The sequence below is a fragment of the Hemitrygon akajei genome, chromosome 13, assembly GCF_048418815.1.
Source record: "Hemitrygon akajei chromosome 13, sHemAka1.3, whole genome shotgun sequence".
In the NCBI taxonomy this organism is placed as follows: domain Eukaryota; kingdom Metazoa; phylum Chordata; class Chondrichthyes; order Myliobatiformes; family Dasyatidae; genus Hemitrygon; species Hemitrygon akajei.
The window spans coordinates 41217065-41240789 of NC_133136.1; the positions used below are offsets into that span (position 1 = coordinate 41217065).

General features: G+C 40.8%; 1 protein-coding gene across 4 annotated transcripts in view; it reads left to right on the forward strand.

The window, feature by feature from the left end:
* Positions 1-1207: 1207 nt before the first annotated feature.
* The window catches only part of LOC140737807 (uncharacterized), a 71407-nt gene continuing 48889 nt past the window's right edge, over positions 1208-23725 (forward strand). Inside the window, exons 1-2 of one of the 4 annotated variants that reach the window (XM_073064470.1) lie at positions 1208-1368; positions 18889-19042. In XM_073064470.1, the coding sequence (XP_072920571.1) occupies positions 1314-1368; positions 18889-19042 (209 nt within the window). In that variant the 5' untranslated portion in view covers positions 1208-1313. Of the gene's footprint in view, positions 1369-1655; positions 1799-18888; positions 19043-23725 lie in introns of those variants that run through there. The other 3 variants (XM_073064471.1, XM_073064468.1, XM_073064469.1) reach the window with 3 other exon arrangements.

Below are 23725 nucleotides of genomic sequence, written 5' to 3' on the forward strand. Positions count from 1 at the left end.
CCACGATTTCTAGAGCCACCTCTTTAAGTACCCTGGGATACAGACCGTCAGGTCCCGGGGACTTACCAGCCTTCAGACTCAACAGTCTATCCAACACCGTTTCTTGCCTAATATAAATTTCCTTCAGTTCATCCTTTACCCTAGTTCCTTTGGCCACTATTACATCTGGGAGATTGTGTCTTCCCTAGTGAAGACAGATCCAAAGTACCTGTTCAACTCATCTGCCATTTCCTTGTTCCCCATAATAAATTCACCCCTTTCTGTCTTCAATGGCCCAATTTTGGTCTTAACTATTTTTTTGCTATTCACATAACTAAAGAAGCTTTTACTATCCTCCTTTATATTCTTGGCTAGTTTACCTTCATACCTCATTTTTTCTTGGCGTATTGCCTTTTTTGTTATCTTCTGTTGCTCTTTAAAAGCTTCCCAGTCCTCCAGTTTCCCGCTCATCTTTGCTATGTTATACTTCTCTTTTATTTTTATACTGCCCTTTACTTCCCTCGTCAGCCACGGCCGCCCCTTACTCCCCTTAGGATCTTTCTTCCTCTTTGGAATGAACCGGTCCTGCACCTTCTGCATTATTCTCAGAAATACCTGCCATTTTTGTTCCACTGTCTTCCCTGCTAGGGTATTGTTCCATTGAACTTTGGCCAGCTCCTCCCTCATAGCTCCATAGTTCCCTTTGTTCAACTGTAATCCTGACACATCTGATTTTCCCTTCTCTTTCTCAAATTGTATGTTAAAACATATATTATGGTCACTACCTCCTAATGGTTCCTTTACCTCGAGGTCCCTGATGGTACAGTATGCAATAGTTTTCCATTTCTAGCACACTTTGCAGGAAGAGCAGATTTTCTAAATACTCAAATGAAGAATTTAGTATCTATTGTAATTACTGTAAAACTTTAGTTTCAATTTACTTATGTGAACCAATTTGCGGAACTTGTAATGAAAAGCTAACTGTTACTCAGTGCCCGGAATGCATAATTACAAAGTGCCAAGTTTTAGCATTGTTATATTAGGCTATTGGGTTTAATATGGACAAGGGGCTTTTCCACCTAATGCGGAAACATAGGAGATAGATTCCACCCCCCCCCCCCCCCCACACCACACATACGCTGCCTTCTCTATTGAAAGCTAAGGTGATGGAGTGAAGGCCCAACTCCGCCTCGTACGCTGTCAGCAGTGATGCCCTGCGAGCAGCGCACGTCGCTGGCTTTCTGCCCAGAGGACGGTCAGTAAGCGAGGCCGCGCGATGGAGAGGCAGCCAAACTTTCGGCAGCAATAAGACTTTGCATCGAGTCCCGGGCAAGATGAGCCTTCGCATCTTGCTCTTGGCATCCTTGGCACCCATCATGCGCACCCAAGGTAAGCTACACAACATCAGAACATTAAGTCTCCGAACACAAAGCAACAAGAACTGCGGTGGGGTCCCGTGAAAACAAAAGGGTCGTTTGCCTTTGATTGATGCGCTCTCTGTCTAATTAAACAACGGGCTACAATGCCATTCGTCACAGCGGACGAATGAGTGTCCAGTAGGCGGATCTTCCTGTAAATGGACGATTTAGAATAGTCATAGCAGATTTTCCAGCGCTATTCGTTTCCAGGAGGATGGTGATAATATTTAGTGGTACGATTGAGGTCATTGTCCATTAATTTTGTCACAGGCTGTAGCTGGAGGGGAAACACGACCTGATCATTGGCCAAGCATTGATTTGTGTGTTGGAATTGACTTCTGTAATTCTTCATCCAACCCCACCTTACTTGCTCACTTTGGATATGTTGTTTCAATATGAAGGTAACTTAAAAGTATTTTAGAACAGCGTGGAACCTCCCGTGTGTCGCTGTATTTTAAGACTATATAATTAAATTGGCAAATTAAAATGTAACCTACTGCAGCCACCTTCCGAATTCCCAATCCCACCACCTCCCGCGAGGCTTCAGTTTCGGGATACAGGGGGATAAAAACTGCGAATTGAATCAAATAGTTAGGAAAGTAAATGAGTTTAAAATATTGCGGAATGGTGTTCAGTTATCGAAATATTAGGACTGTAGGATAAAGTCTTGTACGTAGAATTGACTCACAACTAGGATAAAAATCAAACATGGTCAGAGTTTACGAATGGTAATGCTGCACTGGCTACTGAAATCTCCGCGTTTTTAATCTGTGCTGTTATAGGTAAGGCAAGTAACATCGAACCTTTACATCTTTTATTGATGACAAACACAGCTCAGTGACTTGCGGTGTCCCAAAAGTTATCACTTAGTTCTACAACGTAGATAAATATCAATACCGAATATCTAACACTATCAATGAATTACTTGTATCTGTACACTAATAGATTATTTACAGATAAATACTCTTGAATTCCATTGATCGTCAGAATTCTTTAATCTGTACGTAATGACGACAGAACAGCAATGGCTGGAGCGTCTGAGAGCACTTCGATAGACACATCTGAAAGATGAAGCACTCTGAAGGAGGGATAGCGCAACCGTAGCTGACAAGGGAAGTTAGATGATTGGGAAGCTTTTAAAATCATATAAGGTAACTAGATAGGAGAGAATAATGAAAGAAGAGGTATAAGGAGAGAAAAGATGAAATACGAAGGTAAGGTAGCCGATCATATAAAAGAAGATACCAATGTTTTCATATATATAAATAAAAATGTTGAGAGTGCATACCGACCATTGGGAAAACACCGGAGAGGTTGTATAGGGGGGCAAAGAAATGCTGCACAAACTGCATAAGTATTTTGTGTCAGTCTTCGCTGTGGAAGACAACAGCAGTATGCCAGAAATTCGAGAAGGTCAGGGGTCAGAAGTGAATGCGGTTGCTATTAGAAAACGCTTGGTAAGCTGAAAGGTCCCAAGTCACTAGGACCAGATGGACTACACCCCAGGGTTCTGAAAGAGGTGGCTGAAGAGATTGATCTCTGGTTGGGAAGATGTTGGAGTCAATCATTAAGGATAAATTTTCTGGGTACTTGGAGGCACGTGATTAAATCAGCCAAAGGCAGCATGGTTTCCTTTAAGGGGAATCTTGCCTGACAAATCTGTTGGAGTTATTTTGGGTAAAATGCAGGCAGGATAGACAAAGGAGAGTTAATGGATGTTGTTTACCTCAATTTTCAGAAGGCCTTTGACAAGATGCTGCTTAAGATAAGAGCCCATGGTATTACAGGAGAGATACTAGAATGGATAGAAGGTTGTTTGATGGGTAGTAGGCAAAGAGAGGATAAAGTGAGCCTTTTCTGGTTGGTTGCCCATGACTAGTGTTCTACAGAAGCTGGTGTTTGGACTGCTTCTTTTCACATTAACTGTCAATGATTTGGATGAAGGAATTGATGGCTTTGTGACCAAGTTTGTAGATGATAAGAAGATGGGTGGAGTGGCACATAGTGTTGGGGAAGTAGGGAGTCTACAGAAAGACTTGGCTTGGGAGAATGGACAAAGGAGTGTAGATGGAATATACTGTAGGGAAGTGTATAGTCATGCATTTTGGTAGAAGGAATAAAGGTGTGAGTATTTTCTAAATGGGAAGGAAATTAAAAAATCGGAGGTGCAAAAGGTCTTGGCAGTCATTGTGCAATGTTCCCTAAAGGCTAACTTGCAGGTTGAGTTAGTGGTAAGGAAGATAAATGCAATATTAGTATTCATTTCGAGAGGAATAAATACAAGAGTGAGGCCATAATGTAAAGGATTTGTAAGGCACTGCTGAGATTTCATTTGGGGTATTGTGAGCAGTTTTGAGCCTCTTATCTAAGAAAAGATGTGATGGCATCGGAGAGGATGCAGAGGCAGTTCACAAGAATGATTCTGGGAATGAAAGGGTTAATGTATGAGGAGTGTTTAGGTTTGTATGTGCTGGAGTTCAGAAGAATGAGGGGGTATCTCCTTGAAACTTATCAAATATTGAAAGACAGAGGTAAAGTAGATGTGGAGAAAATGTTTCCTATGGTGGTGGAGTCTAGTACCAGAGAGCTTTAGAATAGAGGGGTGCCCATTTAGAACAGAAATGATGAGGAGAAATTTCTTTAGCTAGAGGGTAGTGAACTTATAGAATTCATTTCCACAGACAGTTGTGGAGCCCAAGTCATAGAGCAAGCTGAGGTTGATGGGTTCTTGATTAATCAGGGCATCAAAGGTTTTGGGGAGAAAGCAACAGAATGGGGTTGAGAGGGACAATAAATCAGCAGCAGTGGAATGGTTGTCAGATTCAGAGAGTCGAATAACCTAATTCTGCTCCCACACATGCCTTGTCTCCTCCACGATTTCGATCAATGCAGGTGCACCACAGTGCTGTTTCCTCAGCTCCACTGCTCAACTGGCTTTACACTTGACTGTGTGGCTAAGCAGAGCTCCAATGCCACGTTCTGGTTTGCTGAGGACACCACTGTCATAGGCCGAATCAAAGGTGGTGATAAATCAGCAGATAGGAGGGAGACTGAAAATTTGGCTGAGTGGTATCATAACAACAACCTCTCATTCAATGTCAGCAAGACCAAAGATCTGATTATAGACTTCGGGAGAGGGAAACCAGGGGTCCATGAGCCAGTCGTCATCAGACGATCAGAGGTGGAAAGGGTTAGCAACTTTAAATTCCTTGGTGTTACTATTTCAGAGGACCTGTCCTGGACCCAGCATGTAAGAGCAATTCTGAAGAAAGCATGGCAGCGCCTCTACTTCCTTAGAAGTCTGCCAAGATTCAACATGACATCTGAAACTTCACCACACATCTGTAGAAGTTTGTTAAAGAGTATATTGCCTGGCTGCATCACGGCCTCGTATGTCAGCACAGATGCTTTCTCACAGCTGTCATCAGGTGAAAGGTGTAAGAGCCTCAGGACTGGCACCACCAGCTTCAAGAAACAGTTATTACCCCTCAACCAGCAGGCTCTTGAATAGAAGGGGTAACTACACTCACTTGCTCCATTGCTGAAATGTTCCTACAACCAATGGTCTCACTTTACGGACTCTTTATCTCATTATATCATGTTCTCATTATTTACTACAATTTATTTTATATTTGCATTTGCTCAGTTTGTTGTCGTCTGCACTCTGGCTGATCTTTCATTGATCCTGTCATGGTTGCTATTCTATAGATTTGCTGAGTATGCCCACAGCAAAATTGAATCTCTGGGATGTATATGGTGACATGTATGTCCTTTGTTAATAAAATTTACTTTGAACTGCAAAGATGCTTTTTCTTAGGCATCTCAAGGCACCCACTTTGCTTGATTCCCAAGCAGTCATCTCCTCCTGTATATGCTATCTATCTAGTTTTGGGTTTCCACTATTTCAATGCGTGGTACTAAACAGACAAATTCAGGTACAACAGCAGATGGCTCAATTTACTGGTTCTGTAGAGCAATCTTTGAAGTAGCTGTGCTGGACGGGTTAGCTTCACAGCACCAACAGTCTGTTTGGCCCACGTAGTCCATGCCAAACTGTTATTCAGTGTAGTCCCATTGCCCATAGCTCTCCATACCCCTTCCGCCTCTTAAATGTTGAAACAAGCCATCCACCACTTCCACTGGCAGCTCATTTCATGCCCGCACCATCTACTGAGTGAAGATATCCTCCTCAGCTTCCCCTTAAACATGTTACCTTTTACCCAACCTTGGTGGAAAAGGCCTGCTTGCATTAACCCTATCTATGCACCTCATAATTGTGTATACCTCAGTGAACATCATTCTCCTATACTCCAGGGAATCAAGTCCTAATCTATTCAACTTTTCCCTATAATTTGGGTCCACAAGGTCTGGTAACATCCTTGTAAACTTCGTCTGTACTCGTGCAGTCTTATTCATATCTTTCCTGTAGCTAGGTGACAAGAATTGCATACAATACTCCAAATTAGACCTCACCAACATCTTGTACAGCTTCAACAGAACATCCTAACAACTTTACTCAATTCTTTGATCTATGAAGGAAGTGCGCCAAGAATTTTCTTCACGACCCTATCTAGCTATGACATCACTTTCAAGTTCAAGTTTATTGTCATTCAACCGTACACACGTGTGCAGTCAAACGAAACAATGTTCCCCTGGGACTGAGGTGCAAAACCATATAACAACTAGAGCATGGAAACAGGCCATCTCGGCCCTTCTAATCCGTGCCAAATGCCTACTCTCACCTCGTCCCACCAACCTGCACTCAGTCCATAACCCTCCATTCCTTTCCTGTCCATATACCTATTCAATTTCTTTTTAAATGACAATATCGAAGCTGCCTCTACCACTTCTACTGGAAGCTCATTCCACACAGGTACCACTCTCAAAGTAAAGAAGTTCCCCCTCGTGTTACCCCTAAACTTTTGCCCCTTAACTCTCAACTCATGTCCTCTTGTTTGAATTTCCCCTACTCTCAATGGAAACAGCCCAACCACATCAACTCTATCTATCCCCCTCATAATTTTAACTACCTCTATCAAGTCCCCCCTCAACCTTCTACGCTCCAAAGAATAAAGACCTAACTTGTTCAACCTTTCTCTGTAACTTAGGTGCTGAAACCCAGGTAACATTCCAGTAAATCTCCTCTGTACTCTATTTTGTTGACATCTTTCCTGTAATTCGGTGACCAGAATTGTGCACAATACTCCAAATTTGGCCTCACCAATGCCTTGTACAATTTTAACATTACATCCCAACTCCTATACTCAATGCTCTGATTTATAAAGGCCAGCATACCAAAAGCTTTCTTCACCACGCTATCCACATAAGATTCCACCTTCAGAGAACTATGCACCATTATTCCTAAATCACTCTGTTCTACTGCATTCTCCTCAGTGCCCTACCATTTACCATGTATGTCCTATTTTGATTATTCCTACCAAAATGTAGCACCTCACACTTATCAGCATTAAACTCCATCTGCCATCTTTCAGCCAACTCTAACTGGCCTAGATCTCTCTGTAAGCTTTGAGAACCTACTTCATTATCCACAACACCACCTATCTTAGTATCATCTGCATACTTACTAATCCAATTTACCGCCCCATCATCCAGATCATTAATGTATATGACAAACAATAGTGGACCCAGTACAGATCCCTGAGGCACACCACGAGTTACCAGCCTCCAACCTGACAAACAGTTATCCACCACTACTCTCTGGCATCTCCCCTCCAGCCACTGTTGAATCCATTTTACTACTTCAATATTAATATCTAACGATTGAACCTTCCTAACTAACCTCCCATGTGGAACATTGTCAAAGGCCTTACTGAAGTCCATATAGACAACATCCACTGCTTTATCCTCATCAACTTTCCTAGTAACCTCTTCAAAAAATTCATTAAGATTTGTCAAACATGACCTTCAAAAAGCAGTACATATATCACATACAGTGCATTATTTATTTAGAATACAGTACAGAACAGGCCCTTCTGGCCTAATTAGTCACACTGTCCAGCATTCCACCTATTTAACCGTAGCCTAAATAATTTAGAATGACCAATTAACCTTCTAACTGGGACAGCCCGGGATGTGGGAGGAAACGAGCACCCAGAGGAAACCCATATGCTCATGAGAAGGATTTGCAAATTTCTTGCAGTGTCAGAATTTAGTGATGCTCTGAGCTGTAATTGCATCGTGCTAAAATAAAATGAACACAATAATATCAATGGAAAATTTAAAAAGATCAGTGGATGTACAAGTTGACATCAGGTGCATATACGGCATGTAGTTCAATATGTAACAGTATAATGTTACTAACACTGTCATCAATAATGTGTGCTGGGTGGTAGTAGGGTGTTCAGAAGTCTCAGTTTGGGGGAAGAAACTGTTATCCAGCCTAACAGTCCGTGTTCCTGTACTGCACAGTCCTTCTGCCTAATGGCAGGAAGTCAGAGATTGTGGGACAGATAAAGATTTGTGTACTGGAAACGACAGTAAACAGTGTAAAGGAGAATGAAATAATTGTTACTCCAGATATGATGCTGCGCAAAAAAAGTTAGGTTTAAAGATCACAATAAAAAAACACTAAGTTGATTGGACTGTACATAAAGTATTATTAGATGCAGGAGTGTGTGTACATAAGGTGACTTTGACAGGAAATGATAAAGTAGTGGAGGTGGGGGTTGTTGTGAGGTGGGTTATTTGGTGGAGGTTTTATTTAATGTTACTGCTTGCAGAAAGTAACTTTGTTTAAGTCTGATGGTCCTGGCATGGATGCTACTTAGCCTCCTCCCTGATGGGAGTGGGACAAACAGTCTGTGAACATGTTGTGTGGCATCCTTCATGATATTGCTGGCCTTTTTCTGGCAGCTTTCTGTATGTATGTTCTCGATGCAGGTAGGCTTGTGCCAGTGATGCTTTGGGCAGTTTTGATTACCCATTGTAGAGCCTATCTATCTGCCGCAGTGCAGTTTCTGTACCACTCTGTAGCTTCTCCTGCAAAGCCAACCTCAAATCCAGTTTACTACCTCATCCTGAATGCGAAGCGTCTGGATCTCTTGACTAACCTTCCATGTGGAAACTTGTTAAAGGCCTTGCTAAAGTCCATATAGACAACATCTACTACCTTTCCTTCATCAACTTTCACGGTGACCTCAAAGCTCTCTAAGATTGGTTAGACACGATCTACCATGCACAAAGCCATGTTGTCTATCCCCATCTATCCAAATATTTATATATCTGGTTCCTTAAAATAATTTTCATTAATTTACCAACCACTGATGTCAGGCTCACTGGCCTATAATTTTCTGGCTTATCCTTAGAGCCTTTCTTAAACAATAGAGCAGCATTAGCTATCCTCCAATCCTCTGGTACCTCTCCTGTGGCCATGGGTGTTTTAAATACCTTTGCTAGGGATCCTGCAGTCTTGGTACTAGTCTCCTACGAGGGCTGAGGATACACACTGCCAGGCTCTGACTACTTATCCTGTATAATTTGCTGCAAGACAGCAAGCACCTGTAATCCTCTGTAATGACCTACTGCTGTTTTGCCTTAGTTCAACAGACTCTATCCAGCTCCTGAATAAATATTCATGCAAAAAATCCATTAAAGATCTCTCCCGTCTTTCAACTTCATGCACAGATGACCATACTGATCGCAGGGGTGTCAAACTCATTTTTGGTCACGGGCCGGATTGAGCAAAATGCAGCTTCATGCGGGCCGGATCAGTCCGACGTGTGCCAACGCAGCTTTCGTTGCCTCCGTTTTTTCAGCCTGCTCTCATGTGTCTCAGTCTCTGCTATAACTACAAAGTGTTTCACTTTACAAATTCCGTTTCTTATGAAGAAGACTGCCGAGCAAGACTGCCGAATAAACACTAAAAACCCTGAAAACCTGGTACCTGAATAAACTCAGCATTAGCCATATCATACGCCATAGGTGCTTCGATTACTGGGGCCAGCTTTAATAGTAATTAGATATTATCTCGCGGGCCAAAGATAATTCCACCGCGGGCCGGATTTGGCCCGCGGGCCTTGAGTTTGACATATATGTTCAAGAGGATCAATTTTGTCCCTTGCTATCTTTTAGCTCTTGATGTATCTCCAGAAGTCCTCAGGATACTCCTTCACCTTGTCTGCACCTTTTCTAGCAACAGTTGAATTCTATTACACTGTAGTTAGAAGATAACTTTTAATTACTCCTCTACCTTTCCCACACCATTAGTCTGGAGTTTCCTCAGGTTGTGCCTTTTACTCTCTCCTTATTCTTATCCATATTGTGTCCGTCTACAACATCATCCAAAAACTTTTCAGATTCCATGGCAGTGCCCTGTAAAGAATGCTGTCTCCAATAGTTGTTCTTTCTTTAAATAAAGTACTCCTTTTTGTTTTACGTGGGATCTTGGGAGGTTATTGTTAAATGATTTTTCTGAGCTGCACATCCTGCAAAGTTAGTTATGTTCAATCTTAAACAAATCCCCTGACCCAGAAGTATCTGATGCTTACAATTGATTATACACTCACTGGCCACTTTATTAGGTACACTTCATTTATACAAATATCTAATCAGCCAATCATATGGCAGCACCTCATTGCATGAAAGCATGTAGACATGGTCAAGAGGTTCAGTTGTTGTTCTGACCAAACATTAGATTGGGGAAGAAATGTGATCTAAATGATTTTGACTGTAGAATGATTGTTGGTGCTAGATGTGCTGCTTTTGAGCATTTCAGAAACTGCTGATCGGGGATTTTCATGCACAACAGTTTCTAGAGTTCATAGAGAATGGTGTGGAAAAATAAAAAAAACATCCAGCGAATGGCAGTTCTTGAGCGAAAACGCCTTGTTAATGAGAGAGGTCAGAAGAGACTGGCCAGACTGGTTTAAACTGAAGGAAGGCAACTGTAACTCAAATAACTGCACATTAGTGTTGTGCAGAAGAGCAACTCTGAAGGCACGACACATTGAAATTTGCAGTAGTTGAGCTCCAGTAGCAGAGGACCACGAACGTGCACTCAGTCATCACTTCATTAGGTTCAGAAGGTCCCTAATAAAGTGGCAACTGAGTGTATGTGAGCATCACAGCATCACTTACATCTTTTATATTTAGTCATGTGTCTGATTCCAACTTTGAAAACTGAGTTTATTCTGTCCTTGTTTCAAAATCCAAAATACCTAAATATATCCATCTGTACTACAATTTAATGTATGGATCTTGACTGACATCTGCTACAGATTGTAGGTGTTTTAGTTGGTGATTTGTCCCATATATTTGTCACAGGTTGTCGTAAGGGTTGGGGTTACCTTCTGGGAGCTCATCATTGGCTTTGATGTTTTCCATACCCTTTGTTAGGTGACATCATTTCCTGTGGTGTGTTACTTGCCACATCACCATGCTTGAAAGTTGCTGAGGTCTTGCTGGATGCAGGTCTGTACTGCTTAATAGCTGATGAAGTTCACATTTTTCAGGCATTAGTAAGCATCCCGCTTCTGACTTTATGACAGCAGAAATCTAATTGACGAAGCAGCTGAAGATGTAATTACAAATGTCCATGTACATAGATGCAAGTGTTGTAACTGTCCTGGGACAACCTGGCTAGAGACATAGATAGTTATAGTTCTGCAACTCAAGACTTCAGTACAGCAATTAGAATGCCTACTGCCTTTTCTACGTCCAGTACTCTCAGTTGGTGCTTAATGTCATGTAGTGTGGAGTGAATTGAATTAGTTGGAACTCATGATGATGCCAAGTTCATTCAGTGGCTCAGCAGTTCATCAGTCTCTGTGCCATTCTAAACGACTTGGCATGTTTCTGCACCTTCCCACTGGACTGTGTATGGTATGATGTGGATTGTGGAATACCTTTTTTTGTCTGTTACAGTAGAGTATTTACAAGAAGTTATGGTAAAATAATAATTGACTAGATAGTTTTTTTCACCTCAGTTATGAAGAGATTCACTGCTCCTTCACCCAAGGATGCTCTGGCAGGGATTCTTCCTGTTTTGCATCTTTCTTCTATACTCTCATGGGTTCTCTGTTTTGTTCCAGTTCCATTTGCTGGACTACATGCAGTTCTACAAAACAACAAACTCTTTATTTTTTTCATTCTCAAGATTTTTCATTTTCAGTTGGCATTAGCCCAAGAGTAACTGCAGTGGTACATTGTTAAGTACATTCTTTGTCTCTTTAAATTTCTTATTAAGTTTTGTACTGCTGCCTACCTCTTCCTTTTATTCTCATTGTAACAAAATGCCCTGTCACGTAATTTCACCTATTCTGTTTGCCTGTTCCATTTCCGCCCTCCCAGGACTTTGATTTTGTCATGCTCTTACAAAGATCCCTCATTTCTCAATGTTTCTCAAATGCAAATGTGCATTCCAAACAAAGTCATACAAAAGTTTTTAAAATGTGCTCAAAATTTCACTATCTCCACAATAGCCATTCTTTGTATAAGTAGTCCATACTGTCAGTTCTTGTGAGTTATTTTTAAAGAGATGATGCCTGAGCTTGTCACAACCATACAATAATGTAATCGTACATCAAGGCAACATACTCCAAGTCAGGATTGCTGGTAGGTATAATTATCATACCACTGAGTTTCTGTAATCTCTCCTGCAGCATTCTTCCCTACAGATGAGGAGGTTCATGAGAGTTATCCTGGGAATGAGGCAAATTTGATGGCTCTGGGCCTGTACTTGCTAGAGTTTAGCGGAATGAGAGGGGGATCTCATTATCAGATATTGAAAGGCCTACATAGAGTGGACATGGAGAGGACGTTTCCTATAGTGGACCAAAAAACACAGCTTTGGAAAAGAAGGTTGTCCCTTTAGAACTGAGAGGAAGAAGAGGAATTTATTCAGCCAGAGGGTAGTGAATCTGTGGAATTCATCGCTACAGATGGCTGTGGAGGCCAAGTCATTGGGTTATTTAAAATAGATGTTGATAGGGCCTTGATAGTAAGGACATCAAACATTATGGGGACAAGACAGGTGAGTGAGGTTGAAGGGACAGTAAATCAGATAAAATGGAAAGGCTGAACAGACTTTATGGGCCAAATAGCCTAATTCTGCTCCAATGTCTTGTGGCCCACCCCCTCCTTTCTTCACTCCCAGATTATTTATCTATCAGAATCCAATTATGAAGGAATACTACTTATAGTTTTGTCTTTGAGGTGGAGAATGTCTCACTAGCAGTCTTGCAGTGCCTGCACATTATCTGACTTACCCTATTTACCAATGAATTCAGTGAAACCAAATATCAAAGTGTTTAAAGGATGAGTGAGACTATGCTCTTGATTTCAGCGTGACATTTCTATCCCTGCTAAATATCTTAGTGGATTCCTTTAGCATTTTTTTTGGGGTCAGTACTTTGTTCTTGCTCTCTGTACAGTAGACTTGGCAAAGAATAATGCTTCAGGGAAGCCTACAATTAGAATCGCTAGCAAACAAAGCGGGCACATTCTTCAAACCTGGTATTTCAGGTTTTACTGTTGGTGCAGGTATAACAGTACATTGTAAACGTCTCCAGAAAAATATGCTAAATCATATTTCAGTGTTATATGGTATCATAGTGAAATTAGTCCACTGACTGTACCACTCCAAGAAGTTCCACTTGATAGCCCCACACAGTCATTACACGATACTGATGCAAACAAAAATTGAGTGAGTTTTATGTGGACATTTCAACCTCAATATTATTTATCAACATGTTATTCTGGGCCCACTTTATATATTTTACTTCCATTCCCCTTCAAAATACATGTTTACTGTTCATGAAACAATATCTACAGCCATTTTCACACAGCAAGAACTCCCAAGGCATGTCACAAGAATGAGAACAAAGTTTGTCAGGGAACAACAAAAGGGTGAACACGAGCTTGCTCAATGTAATAGCTTTTAAGATGCATTATAAAGGAGTACAGAGCAATAAAGTTTGGCTTTATTTGGCACATTTACTTCAAAACATAGTGAAGTGGTCAGTTTACATTGAAGGAAATCAGCAAGGATTGTGCTGGGCAGCCCAAAGTGTCACCACCCTTCTGACGCCAACATAGTACGCCCACAACTCACTAAGTGTACATGTTTAGAATGTGGGAGGATACCGGAATAGCCAGAGGAACCCATGCGGTCCTGGGGCAAATGTGCAAACCCCTGGCTGGTGAAATCTACAAGTTGACAAGTTTCAGTGTGAAAGCAAGTTGTGCAGTCAAACTAGTTTTATCATTGTGTGTTCTCCACTCCAGAGAATATCCCAATTGCACTTGATCAGTTTGTTTCCGTGCCCTTTTTAAAAGGAAGATAAGATGCAACTTACTCCTTGGGGAAGTGCTTCCATTTCAGCATTAGGCATGAGTATAAGGTTCATGGATGAGTGCTAAAACGATATTGATTTTTAACCTATGTTCATCTTTTTGTGGAGTATTTGTTTCAGGCCTCTCTGACCCACTCCCTTGACACTTTTTCTGAGACCTTGATAACCTGTATAGGCGCTGCTTCGTCTACTACAACTTCTGCTGCCTAGTTTTGTTCTGCTGTCTCCTTCCCTTTCTGGATCTCTCCCTATCTCAGAAGATAAATTACCGTAGCTACTAACATCTGTTACAAGCCTCTTGAATCTCAGTTATCTCGATTATTCTTCATTTCATCCTACCTCTTCTAAGGACTTTATTCCATTATTCCTCTGTCTGCATTATGTCTGTTCAGGTGTTGAGACTTTCCATACAGTTACAACTTGAATGTCTTTCCCTTTTCCCGAACTGTCGCTTCTCCTCTACCACTGTTAACAAAACCCTTGATTGCATTTCATTCATTTCCTGCTCTCAATCCCTCCTCTTCAGGACAGAACAAGAATACAGTTCCCTTGCCTGCCACGCCATCAGTCTCCACGTTCTCCAGAATTTCCACCACTTTCAAAGAGGTTCCGCCACCTGACATCATGTCACAGACTGTTCCCTTTGCAACCTGCTTCCTGGTTTATCGATCTACTCCTGCCAACCAACCACCTCCTTTTGACATTCTCCCTTCTAACCAGGGTGGATACAACATTGCCTTTTCACCTTTCTACCATCCAGGGACCAACCCCCATACAGTATTTCCAGGTGAAGCAGTGATTCACTTACTTTTACAATCTAATACATTGCATTCAGTGTTCACAACATGGTCTCCTCTGCATTGGAGAAACCAAATGTCAGTTGAGTAACCACTGCAGAACTCTTGCATGTGGTCTTCAAAGGAGACCTTGAACATCCTGTTGTTCACCACTTTAATAGGTTTAAAGTGAGTGAGAAGGTAAGATTTAATAGGAACTTGAGAGATAACTGTTTTTTACACTGTGGGTGATATGTATGTGGATTGAGCTACCAGAGCAAAGCGGTTGAGGCAAGTATGATAATTTTTAAAAGACAGTTGGACAGGTACATGGACAGGAAAGGTTTAGAAGGTTAGGGGCCATATTCTAGCAAATGAGGCATCTTGACCAGCATGGGCTAGTTGGGCCAAAGGGCTTGTTTCTGTGCTGTACGTCCCTCGGACTCCGAAGTTAATGAATTATCTCAATGAGCCAAGAATTAGCAAATGAAGTTCAGCAGAAATAAACTGCTGAATGCAATTGGACATTTTGAATGATGTTTTATGACATGAAAGTTACAAGTTCAGGAATAAATGAATTTTGGAATACTAATACACTGATCACTAAAAGTTGTGCCACAGAGTACTGAAGTTATTTTTTTTTTAAAAATAAGCAAGCTAAGCAGTAAACTTCTATTTCTCAAAATTTAAAAAAAACCTGGGAAAAAAGGGAATGTTGTGCTAAACCTGGTTAGACCATATTTAAGAATGCTGCATGCTAGTATTCCTTTCACAATACTTAGAGGATGGGTGAGAGCACAGAAAAATCCTCAAAATTATATCAAAAATACATTTATCTATACATGAAAAAGTTTGTTTTTGATTACTAGAACCGCTGCAGATGATTATTTTTATCTAGTTGTCTTACAGTTTTGACCAAACATTTGGTTACCTACCACATTATCAGTTTATTGGCTTGGTGTTGATTTTTGTCTGATAATCGCTCCTAAAGGCGGCTTGGATGTTTAATGGTTAAAATATTATATAAATGCAAGTTTAGGTATTGTAATCAAAGCAAACGCGATGGTAATTTTTGAAACTTTATACAGTTGCCTCTTGGGTAAACTGTTTTCCATATTTTTTTGTAAATTTGCTTTATATAGATTCATGGAGCACTGAAGAAGGTTTGTCGCACATTGCCTCTTTACTGGGTATTCAGAAGAGACCTAATTAATCCCATTCACCTGCTGTTTCCCCATAGACCTCCAATTTTATTCTATTTAAAGCTCTATCTTAAAAGGGATTGAATCTTTGAAGTCAGTGGGTTCACTCTGTTGTTCTCTATATGCAGTTTGTTGAACATTACTGCGGAGGCAGTAATCAGCTATATAGCCAAATGCACGGAGGATGTCACTGTGATGAAAACCTTCACCGCACGTGGTTATAAAAAGCCATGGATGACAACAGAGGTGCGTTCACTACTGAAGGCCCGTGACACAGCCTACAGATCGGGGGACAGGAGTACGCTTCGCTCAGCCAGGTATGCGCTTTCACTAGGGATCAAGAAAGCGAAAAGGACCTATGCGGGCAAAATACATGGACACTTCTGTGACAGAGGTGACACCAGATGGATGTGGCAGGGAATTAAAGCTCTGACAGAATACAAGATCAGGCAGAAAACTGATGACAGCGATGCCTCTCTTCTAGACAGGCTTAACAATTGCTTTGCACGCTTCGAAGCATCAAACACTACAGCAAGGGGGAGAGCCAGTCCCTTACCATCTGACCAGCCGGCTCCAATCATTGATTCAGAGCAAACACGGAGGACCCTTGCCAGGGTCAACCCACAAAAAGCGGGAGGTCCCGACAACATCCCTGGACGTGTGCTCAAGGAATGTGCTGATGTATTAGCAGATGTCCTGACAGACATTTTCAACATCTCCCTTAGTCAAGCCATTGACCCCAGATGCTTCAAAACCAGATTCAAGGAGAACCTGATCATTAAATTTGCTGATGATACCACAGTGGTGGGGCTCATCAGCAATATTGATGAAACAATGTACAGGGAGGAGGTCAAACACCCAGGGAGCTGGTGCAGTGACAACAACTTGATGCTTAATGTCACCAAAACCAAGGAGATGATCGTCGATTTCAGACGGTGTCAGCCTGAGCACACACCCCTCAGCATCAGTGGCTCCACAGTGGAGAGAGTGGAAAACGTCAAGTTCCTTGGGGTGCAGATCTTGGATAATCTCACCTGGTCCAGGAACACCACTGGGATTGTGAACCGGGCCCAGCAGAGATTGCACTTTCTGAGGAAGCTTAAACAAGCATCACTCCCCACTAACAACTACATTCTACGGAGGCGTGGTTGAGTGTGTGCTGACTTTTTGCATCACAACCTGGTACTCCAGCTGCAGTGCTGCCGACAAAAAAAAAGCCTTGCAGAGGGTGGTTGGGGAGCAGAGAAGGTTATTGGGGTCTCCCTACCTTCTGTCCAAGACCTCTTTCAGAGTCAATGCCTCCAGAAGACACAGAACATCATTAAAGACCCCTCACACCCTCTCCATGAACTGTTTGTTCTTCTGCCATCAGGCAAATGTTACAGGAGCATCAAAACTTGTGGTGAACTAGATATACCTGTCTGACTGCTCCTGTGGCTCCTCCCACAGACCCTGCTGACTGCTCCTGTGGCTCCTCCCACAGACCCCTGTATAAAGGCGACTGTGGTCTGCTGCTCTCCCTCATTTTCCCAGGATGTAGTGTTGTTCTTCAGTCAATAAAAGCCGATATCTCACTTCCTAAGTCTCAGCGTGAGTTATTGATGGTGCATCAAAACTAAAACCACAAGGCTACTAAACAGCTTCCTCCCACAGGCAGTCAGACTGCTAAATAGCTGCTCTACCTGACACTGCTTTGGACACTTTTAACTTGCACTGGACACTTTTATAACTTGATTTTAACTGACATGTGGCTGTGTGTTTTACTATTTATTGTTATGTTTATTATTTAGTGTTGTGTTTGTTATGTTATGATTGCACTGCTCCTGGGAAACGCTGTCTCATTCTGCCCTGCAGAGCTGATGTACGGTTAGAATGACAATAAAGTTTTTGAATCTTGAATTACAGACTTTCTGATATTAATCAGAGGCCCAGCACCATTGTGAACACTCAAGCTGTCAGTCAAATCCTTACGATACAATGACGATCACAGAAAATCTGTTATTTTTGTAATGTTTTTCTTTTTGTCAATACTTGGGAAATTATTACAATTTCAATCCTTGATTTGAACAAAGAAACAAATAGCAAGTTCCTGGGGATATCAATGATTAACATTTTTTTAATTATCCCAAGGTTATGATGTACTAAAAGTCACGCCATATACTGTGATCATTAAAATTGAGTAAATGTGACAGTTTTAGAAAGGGCCATACTTGCTCAATTTTATCCCAATGATTACAGTGTAAATCTTCAACAAGTGAAACAAGTACTTTACCAGAGGAGCAGGAAGGAGTTCATAGTTCAAAGTAAAATTTATTATCGGAGTACATACACGTCACTACATGCACCCTCGAGATTCTTTTTCCTCGGGGCATATTTAGAAAATCTATAGAGCAATAACTGTAAACAGGATCAATGAACCACAAACTGTGCTAATGTAAATATAAATACATAGCAATAAAAATGAAAGCATGAATTAACAAGATAATTAGCCTCTAAAGTGAAATTATTGGCTGTGGGAACGGCAGAAATAAAATGAATGCTGTTGTCCCCTTCTGCTCAAAAGCCTGATGGTTGAGGGGTAGTAACCGTTTTTGAACCTGGTGGTGCGAGTCCTGAGGCTCTTGTACCTTCTACCTGCTAGGAGCAGTGAGAAAAGAGCATGACCTGGGTGATGGGGATCTCTGGCCTGGGTGGTAAAATGCAATAAAGATGCTTTATTTCTCTCTCGAAAGATGTGGCCTGATTTACTAAATACTTCCATTAATTTCTGTTGTCATTAGAGATTTTCAACAATTACAATGTTTGGCTTTTGAAGTAGGTGATGGATAACTGGCATACTGTGAGATGATAGAATTTCGGAGGAAAGTAGAGAATGGTGTTGAGCTCAGCAACCCGTATTGAGCCTGAGAGTATGTGTAAAGGGGTTGCTGTGAAGTGATTAACAATTAGAGCTGGTTTATGCACGATTAGTAGAAGTGCGATTTAATGTTGGTGTTAGGAGGAAAGATGTGGTGTATGAAGGTTTTCAATGTGAGACAATTCTTGCCGTAGGTCATTAAGTCTTCTTGTGTGCTTGTAGACCCCTGGTGATCACATGGTCAAGTGGAGTATTTACCACAACTCCTCAGCTCCATACCTGTCTTATAAACTTGGAATCTGAAAAAGTTAAACTAAGCTCAATTATTAATCTTGTATGTTACAGGAGTCACAGAACAACGTGTTGATGTGCAGTTGGAAGTGGAAAACTCTACTACCCTCCAAATTGAGTGGGATTCACATCTGTTTTCCATATTTGAATGTGTTCTCCTTATCTTTGTAAAAGGAAGGAAGGAAGATGAAATATTCCTATTGCCAAGGTAAGGTAATGACTTAGTAGAGGAGTTGGTGTCATAGAATACTAAGCACAGAAACAGCACCTTCATCCCATCAAATCAATGCTGAGCTACTAATCTGCCTAGTATGATCAACCTATAGGCCATAATCCTCCATACTACTCCCATCCATGTTCCTATCCAAATTTCTTTTAAATGTTTAAATCATACCTGCATGCACCATTTCTGCTGGCAGCTCGTTCCACACTCTCACCACCCTCTGAATGAAGAAGTTTCCCCTCACATTCCTCTTAACATTTCACCTTTCACCCTTAACCCATGACCTCTAGTTCTAATTTCATTCAACCTCAGTGGGAGAAAACCTGCTTGCATTTACCCTAACTAATACCCTTTATAATTTTATACACTGCTATCAAATCTCCCCTCATTCTTCTATACTCTATGGAATAAAGTCCAAACCTGTTCAACCTTTCTCTAATACTCAGGTCCAACAGTCCTGGCAACATCCTTGTAAGCTTTCTCTGTGATCTTTCATTCTCATTGATGACTTTCCTGTAGGTAGCTGACCAAAGCTGCATGTAATACTCCAAATTGGCCTCCCCTACATCTTATTCTTCTTCAACATAACATCCAATCCCCTGTACTCAATACTTTGATTTATGAAGATTAATGTGCCAAAAGCTTACTTTATGGCCCTCTCTGCCTGTGATGCCACCTTCAAGGAATTGTGGATCTGTATTCCAGATCCCTCTGTTATACCACACTCCCAGTGCCCAACTGGACACTGTGTAAATCTGTGAGGGGCAGCACACAGTAAATGCATTCACATGCACACTGCCTTGTCATTGCATTGAGTGTGTGAATTTCAATGTCTTCCTCCTCTCTATATTTTTATAATAGCTTGGCTTTATGGTGCCTTTCCTGCCAAACATGGTGGAATAATCCGTTTCTTTAGTAATGTGCATGTGCAAATGATATGTACATGCTTGTATACTGTATTTGAAGTAGATACTTATGTTTATTTTGTAGTATGATTGTAATTACATCGTGGGATGCATCATATTCTGATTCATGTGTCAGTTAACTTTGAGGCTATTTAAAGATGGTATGTCCTGATGCTAAAAGAATAGGGTGGATGGCTCTTGGTAGGAGAGAGGGATAGATTGAGCTGCCAGGAGTTCACACAGGACAAAATAGTATGTAACTATAATTGTGTGTTCTGGTAGATGACTTTTTGTAATATTAGCAGTTTTCTTTTCGCTAAGTTGGATTTTTGTCGCACTGAATAAACAACCTTGCTTGGAAGTGCTAAGCAATTCCAGCCATTTTCTTTTTTCACCAAAACCCACAACTCACAGCAAAATCCTATCCTGCTTTTGGTTCTCCCAAAGTGCAACACCTCACACTTGTCTGCATTAAATTCCATTTGCCATTTTTCCAGCTGCTCCAGATCTTGCTTCAAGCTTTGGCAGTCTTTCTCATTGTCCACTACACCCACAACCTTGGTGTCATTCACAAATTTGCGGATCTAACCAAGTTGCCACATTGTCATCCAGATCATTGACGTAGATGACAAACAATACAGACAGAGCACCAATCACTGCAATACACCAGTCACCACAGGCCTCCAGTCAGAGGGGCAACCATCTACTACCACTCTGGCTTCTCTCGCAAAGCCAATATCAAATCTTTCTTACTGAACGCCAAGTGGCTGAACCTTGATCAACCCCGCCACCCCCCCCCCCCCCCCACCCATGCAGGACCTTGTCAACAGCCTTGCTAAAATCCATGTAGATCACATCCACGGGCTTGCCTTCATCAACACTCCTGATGTTTCCCTCAATAAAGCTGTATGAGATTGTTTGCAAATTGCTAGAGAACTCTATAAGATTGGTAAGAGAAGGCATCATTAAGATTTCATACAAAATGATTTGCCAAGAGGTGATCTCCTTTCTCCCTACACAGATATTGACTCATTTGTTGAATATCTCCTTTTTGATTGATCAGGATGTTATGTATTTATTGTTTCATTAGAATTACATTTTCCTTTATTAAAATTTCAATTAGGAAAGCACACTTCAAATTAGTGAATAGTGTACGTGTACGGATGCATAACAGGCAATAGTGGTATTTTAAGAGTAAGTGACTTTGAAATAGCTAGATTAATAAGAATTAGCTGTTGGATCCTACTCCTTGAGTTTAATTGCCATTTTCTTTGCAGTTTAACAATTCATTATCTGCTTGTATTTTAATTGCCCTTTATATGCAATATTCCTCTATTGTCTGTACAAAGTATAATTCTGAAAGCCTCTCTGTACTTCTTTAAGTGAATGAGTACTTTGTCATTGGTTATTTTTTACTGCAGCATTGACTAACTGCTTTCTAATTGGTTCACCCTTATCTATTGATTTGAATGGTATTTTTCTTAACTTTGGGTTTAGGCTAGGCACCATCTACAGTTGCTCTCTTCTTCAAGTAGTAAAACCCTCTGACCATGTTTGTTTCATCATCCTTCTGTTCTATCAGCTCTTCTGACATAATCGTGAAGCAATGAGTTTTTAAGCCTCGTTCCTGACTTCAAAAAGAACTTTAGATTTAAATAACAGAATCCAACACAGTACAATCATATAAGTATTTTTCATGTCTAAAAGGGATGGTGTTATTGTTGTGTCTAACATTTTATAATGAAATGTGTCAAAGGGAGCATCATCGGAAAAGCAATAACAATTCTGAGGGGATGTGGTTATTGGAGAAGAAAGTGGGCAGCCTAGGAATGAGCTCGCGTTGTCCTCAGAGTGCTAAGACTAGGTTGCATTATTCACTAGTACTCCTCGCAAAAGAAGTCACAAATTAATCAAAAATGACAAAATTAATCAAAAAATCTCTCCTCCAAGAAAAATGGTAGAGATAGAAATACATTGTTATATTCCAAAGTTTAATGACCCACTGGAAGAAGAAATTTGTTCCCATCTGCCTTGAATAGGTGATTCCTTATTCTGAATTAATGTTCCCTCTTTCCAGATACCTTTGCAAGGAGAAAATTAATGCTACAGTAGTGACAGAGTACTGAACATGAAGGAGGATGAATGTGGCCATATATTTTTATACTTCATATCTTAAAAAAAAGATGTAATGTGGGCAATATGACTGAAATACAGCAGTTCTGAAGAGAAGTCATCGACCTGTAACCTTGACTCTGTTACTCTTGCCGCAGAGATGCTCTGAGCTGGTCTGAATTTTTAGCACTGCCTGTCAGAATTAGTATCAGTATGTTCTTCACACAGATGCACTAAAATGCAACCTGGCTAAATTCTTCATTCTGTTTCAAAAATCAAAATACTGCAGATACTGGAAATCTGAAATAAAAATAGGAAGTGGTGCAAACCCCTCTGAGTTTGTCTGCATCTGTCGAAAAAGAAACAGCTGGCATTTCAGGTCAATGGCACTTTGTCAAAACTGGAAGAGAAAACAAGTGGGTCCCAATTAGCAGCAGGATAATGAAATAAAGTAGAAGGCAACAGGAAGCTCATGGCCACCCCTAAAGAATGTGGAGATGCTCCACATGGCGATCACCTAGCGCCTCGTAGATTTCTCCAGTGCAGTGGAAACCACATTGTGAGAACTGATTACAGGGAATGGGATTGGGAAGAAAGGCAAACAAGTCTCTGTTTCACCGGGACATGCTGTTTGGGATCCCAGGTGGTAGGAAGAGAAGATGTAAGAGGACACGTTTTTTCCCTTCTGCAGTTACAAGGGAAAGTGCCTTGAGAAGTGTTTGATTTTTGGTGGTTTTGATCTGAGGTTCTCTCAGAAATCAAGAATACAGCTTAAAACTTGATGCTTCATAATCGTTTTAAGGCCACTATGAAGGAATTGGGGAAGGAGAGTAGCGAAAAAGAAGATGATGGCAGGAAAGAACAAAAAAGGAAAAAGACAGCAAGCCAACGTGCTTTGCATTTATTCCATAGATAGCAAACATTCCATTCAAACTTGTACTAATCAGATACATACTGACGACTAGAAAACATACTGTAAAATTGTATATACATAGGTAATTATTTAAAAATTTAAACTGCAAAGAAATAACAATTATACAGTCTAATCTAATGCAAGGTACAGATGGAAGAGCAGATGAAGGCACTGCTGAAAGGGTAGGAGACTAAAGGTTTTAAAGCTGATCTATAGTATTCTTTTAACAGCCACATCCCTATGCTGGTTGATTGATGTTGAGAGCACAGGTACACAGGTGAATCACAAGTTGGTGATTCTGTTTCAGGGTTGGACACTAAATAAAAAGCCTACGGGTCTGTCAGTTTTGCTCTTGCACATCCAAAAGTGAAATGCTGTTTTGGGAATTTAACGTTAGTTTCCATTCATCATTCAACCTTTTCATAGGTTATGAATGCATTTCAATTAGATTTAGACAGTACTGTATTGTTCTTTTAAAATATTAGTTTAGAAAATAATAGTATTTTTGTTTAAAAAACAGTATTTAGTTAGTATAGTAGTAATTATATCCCATTGAAGCCTTCAGTAACCTTTACCTGCACATACTCCCCCTGCCCCCCAACTCCACTTTAATTTGGGAAAGAGATGAGAGCTTTTTCCACTTATTAAAAAAAAATCTATTTTTTCATGAAAAATGGTGGAGTGGGAAAAATGTCTTATTAGAGGGAATTCCAATGATTCACGGCCAATTGAAAGAAG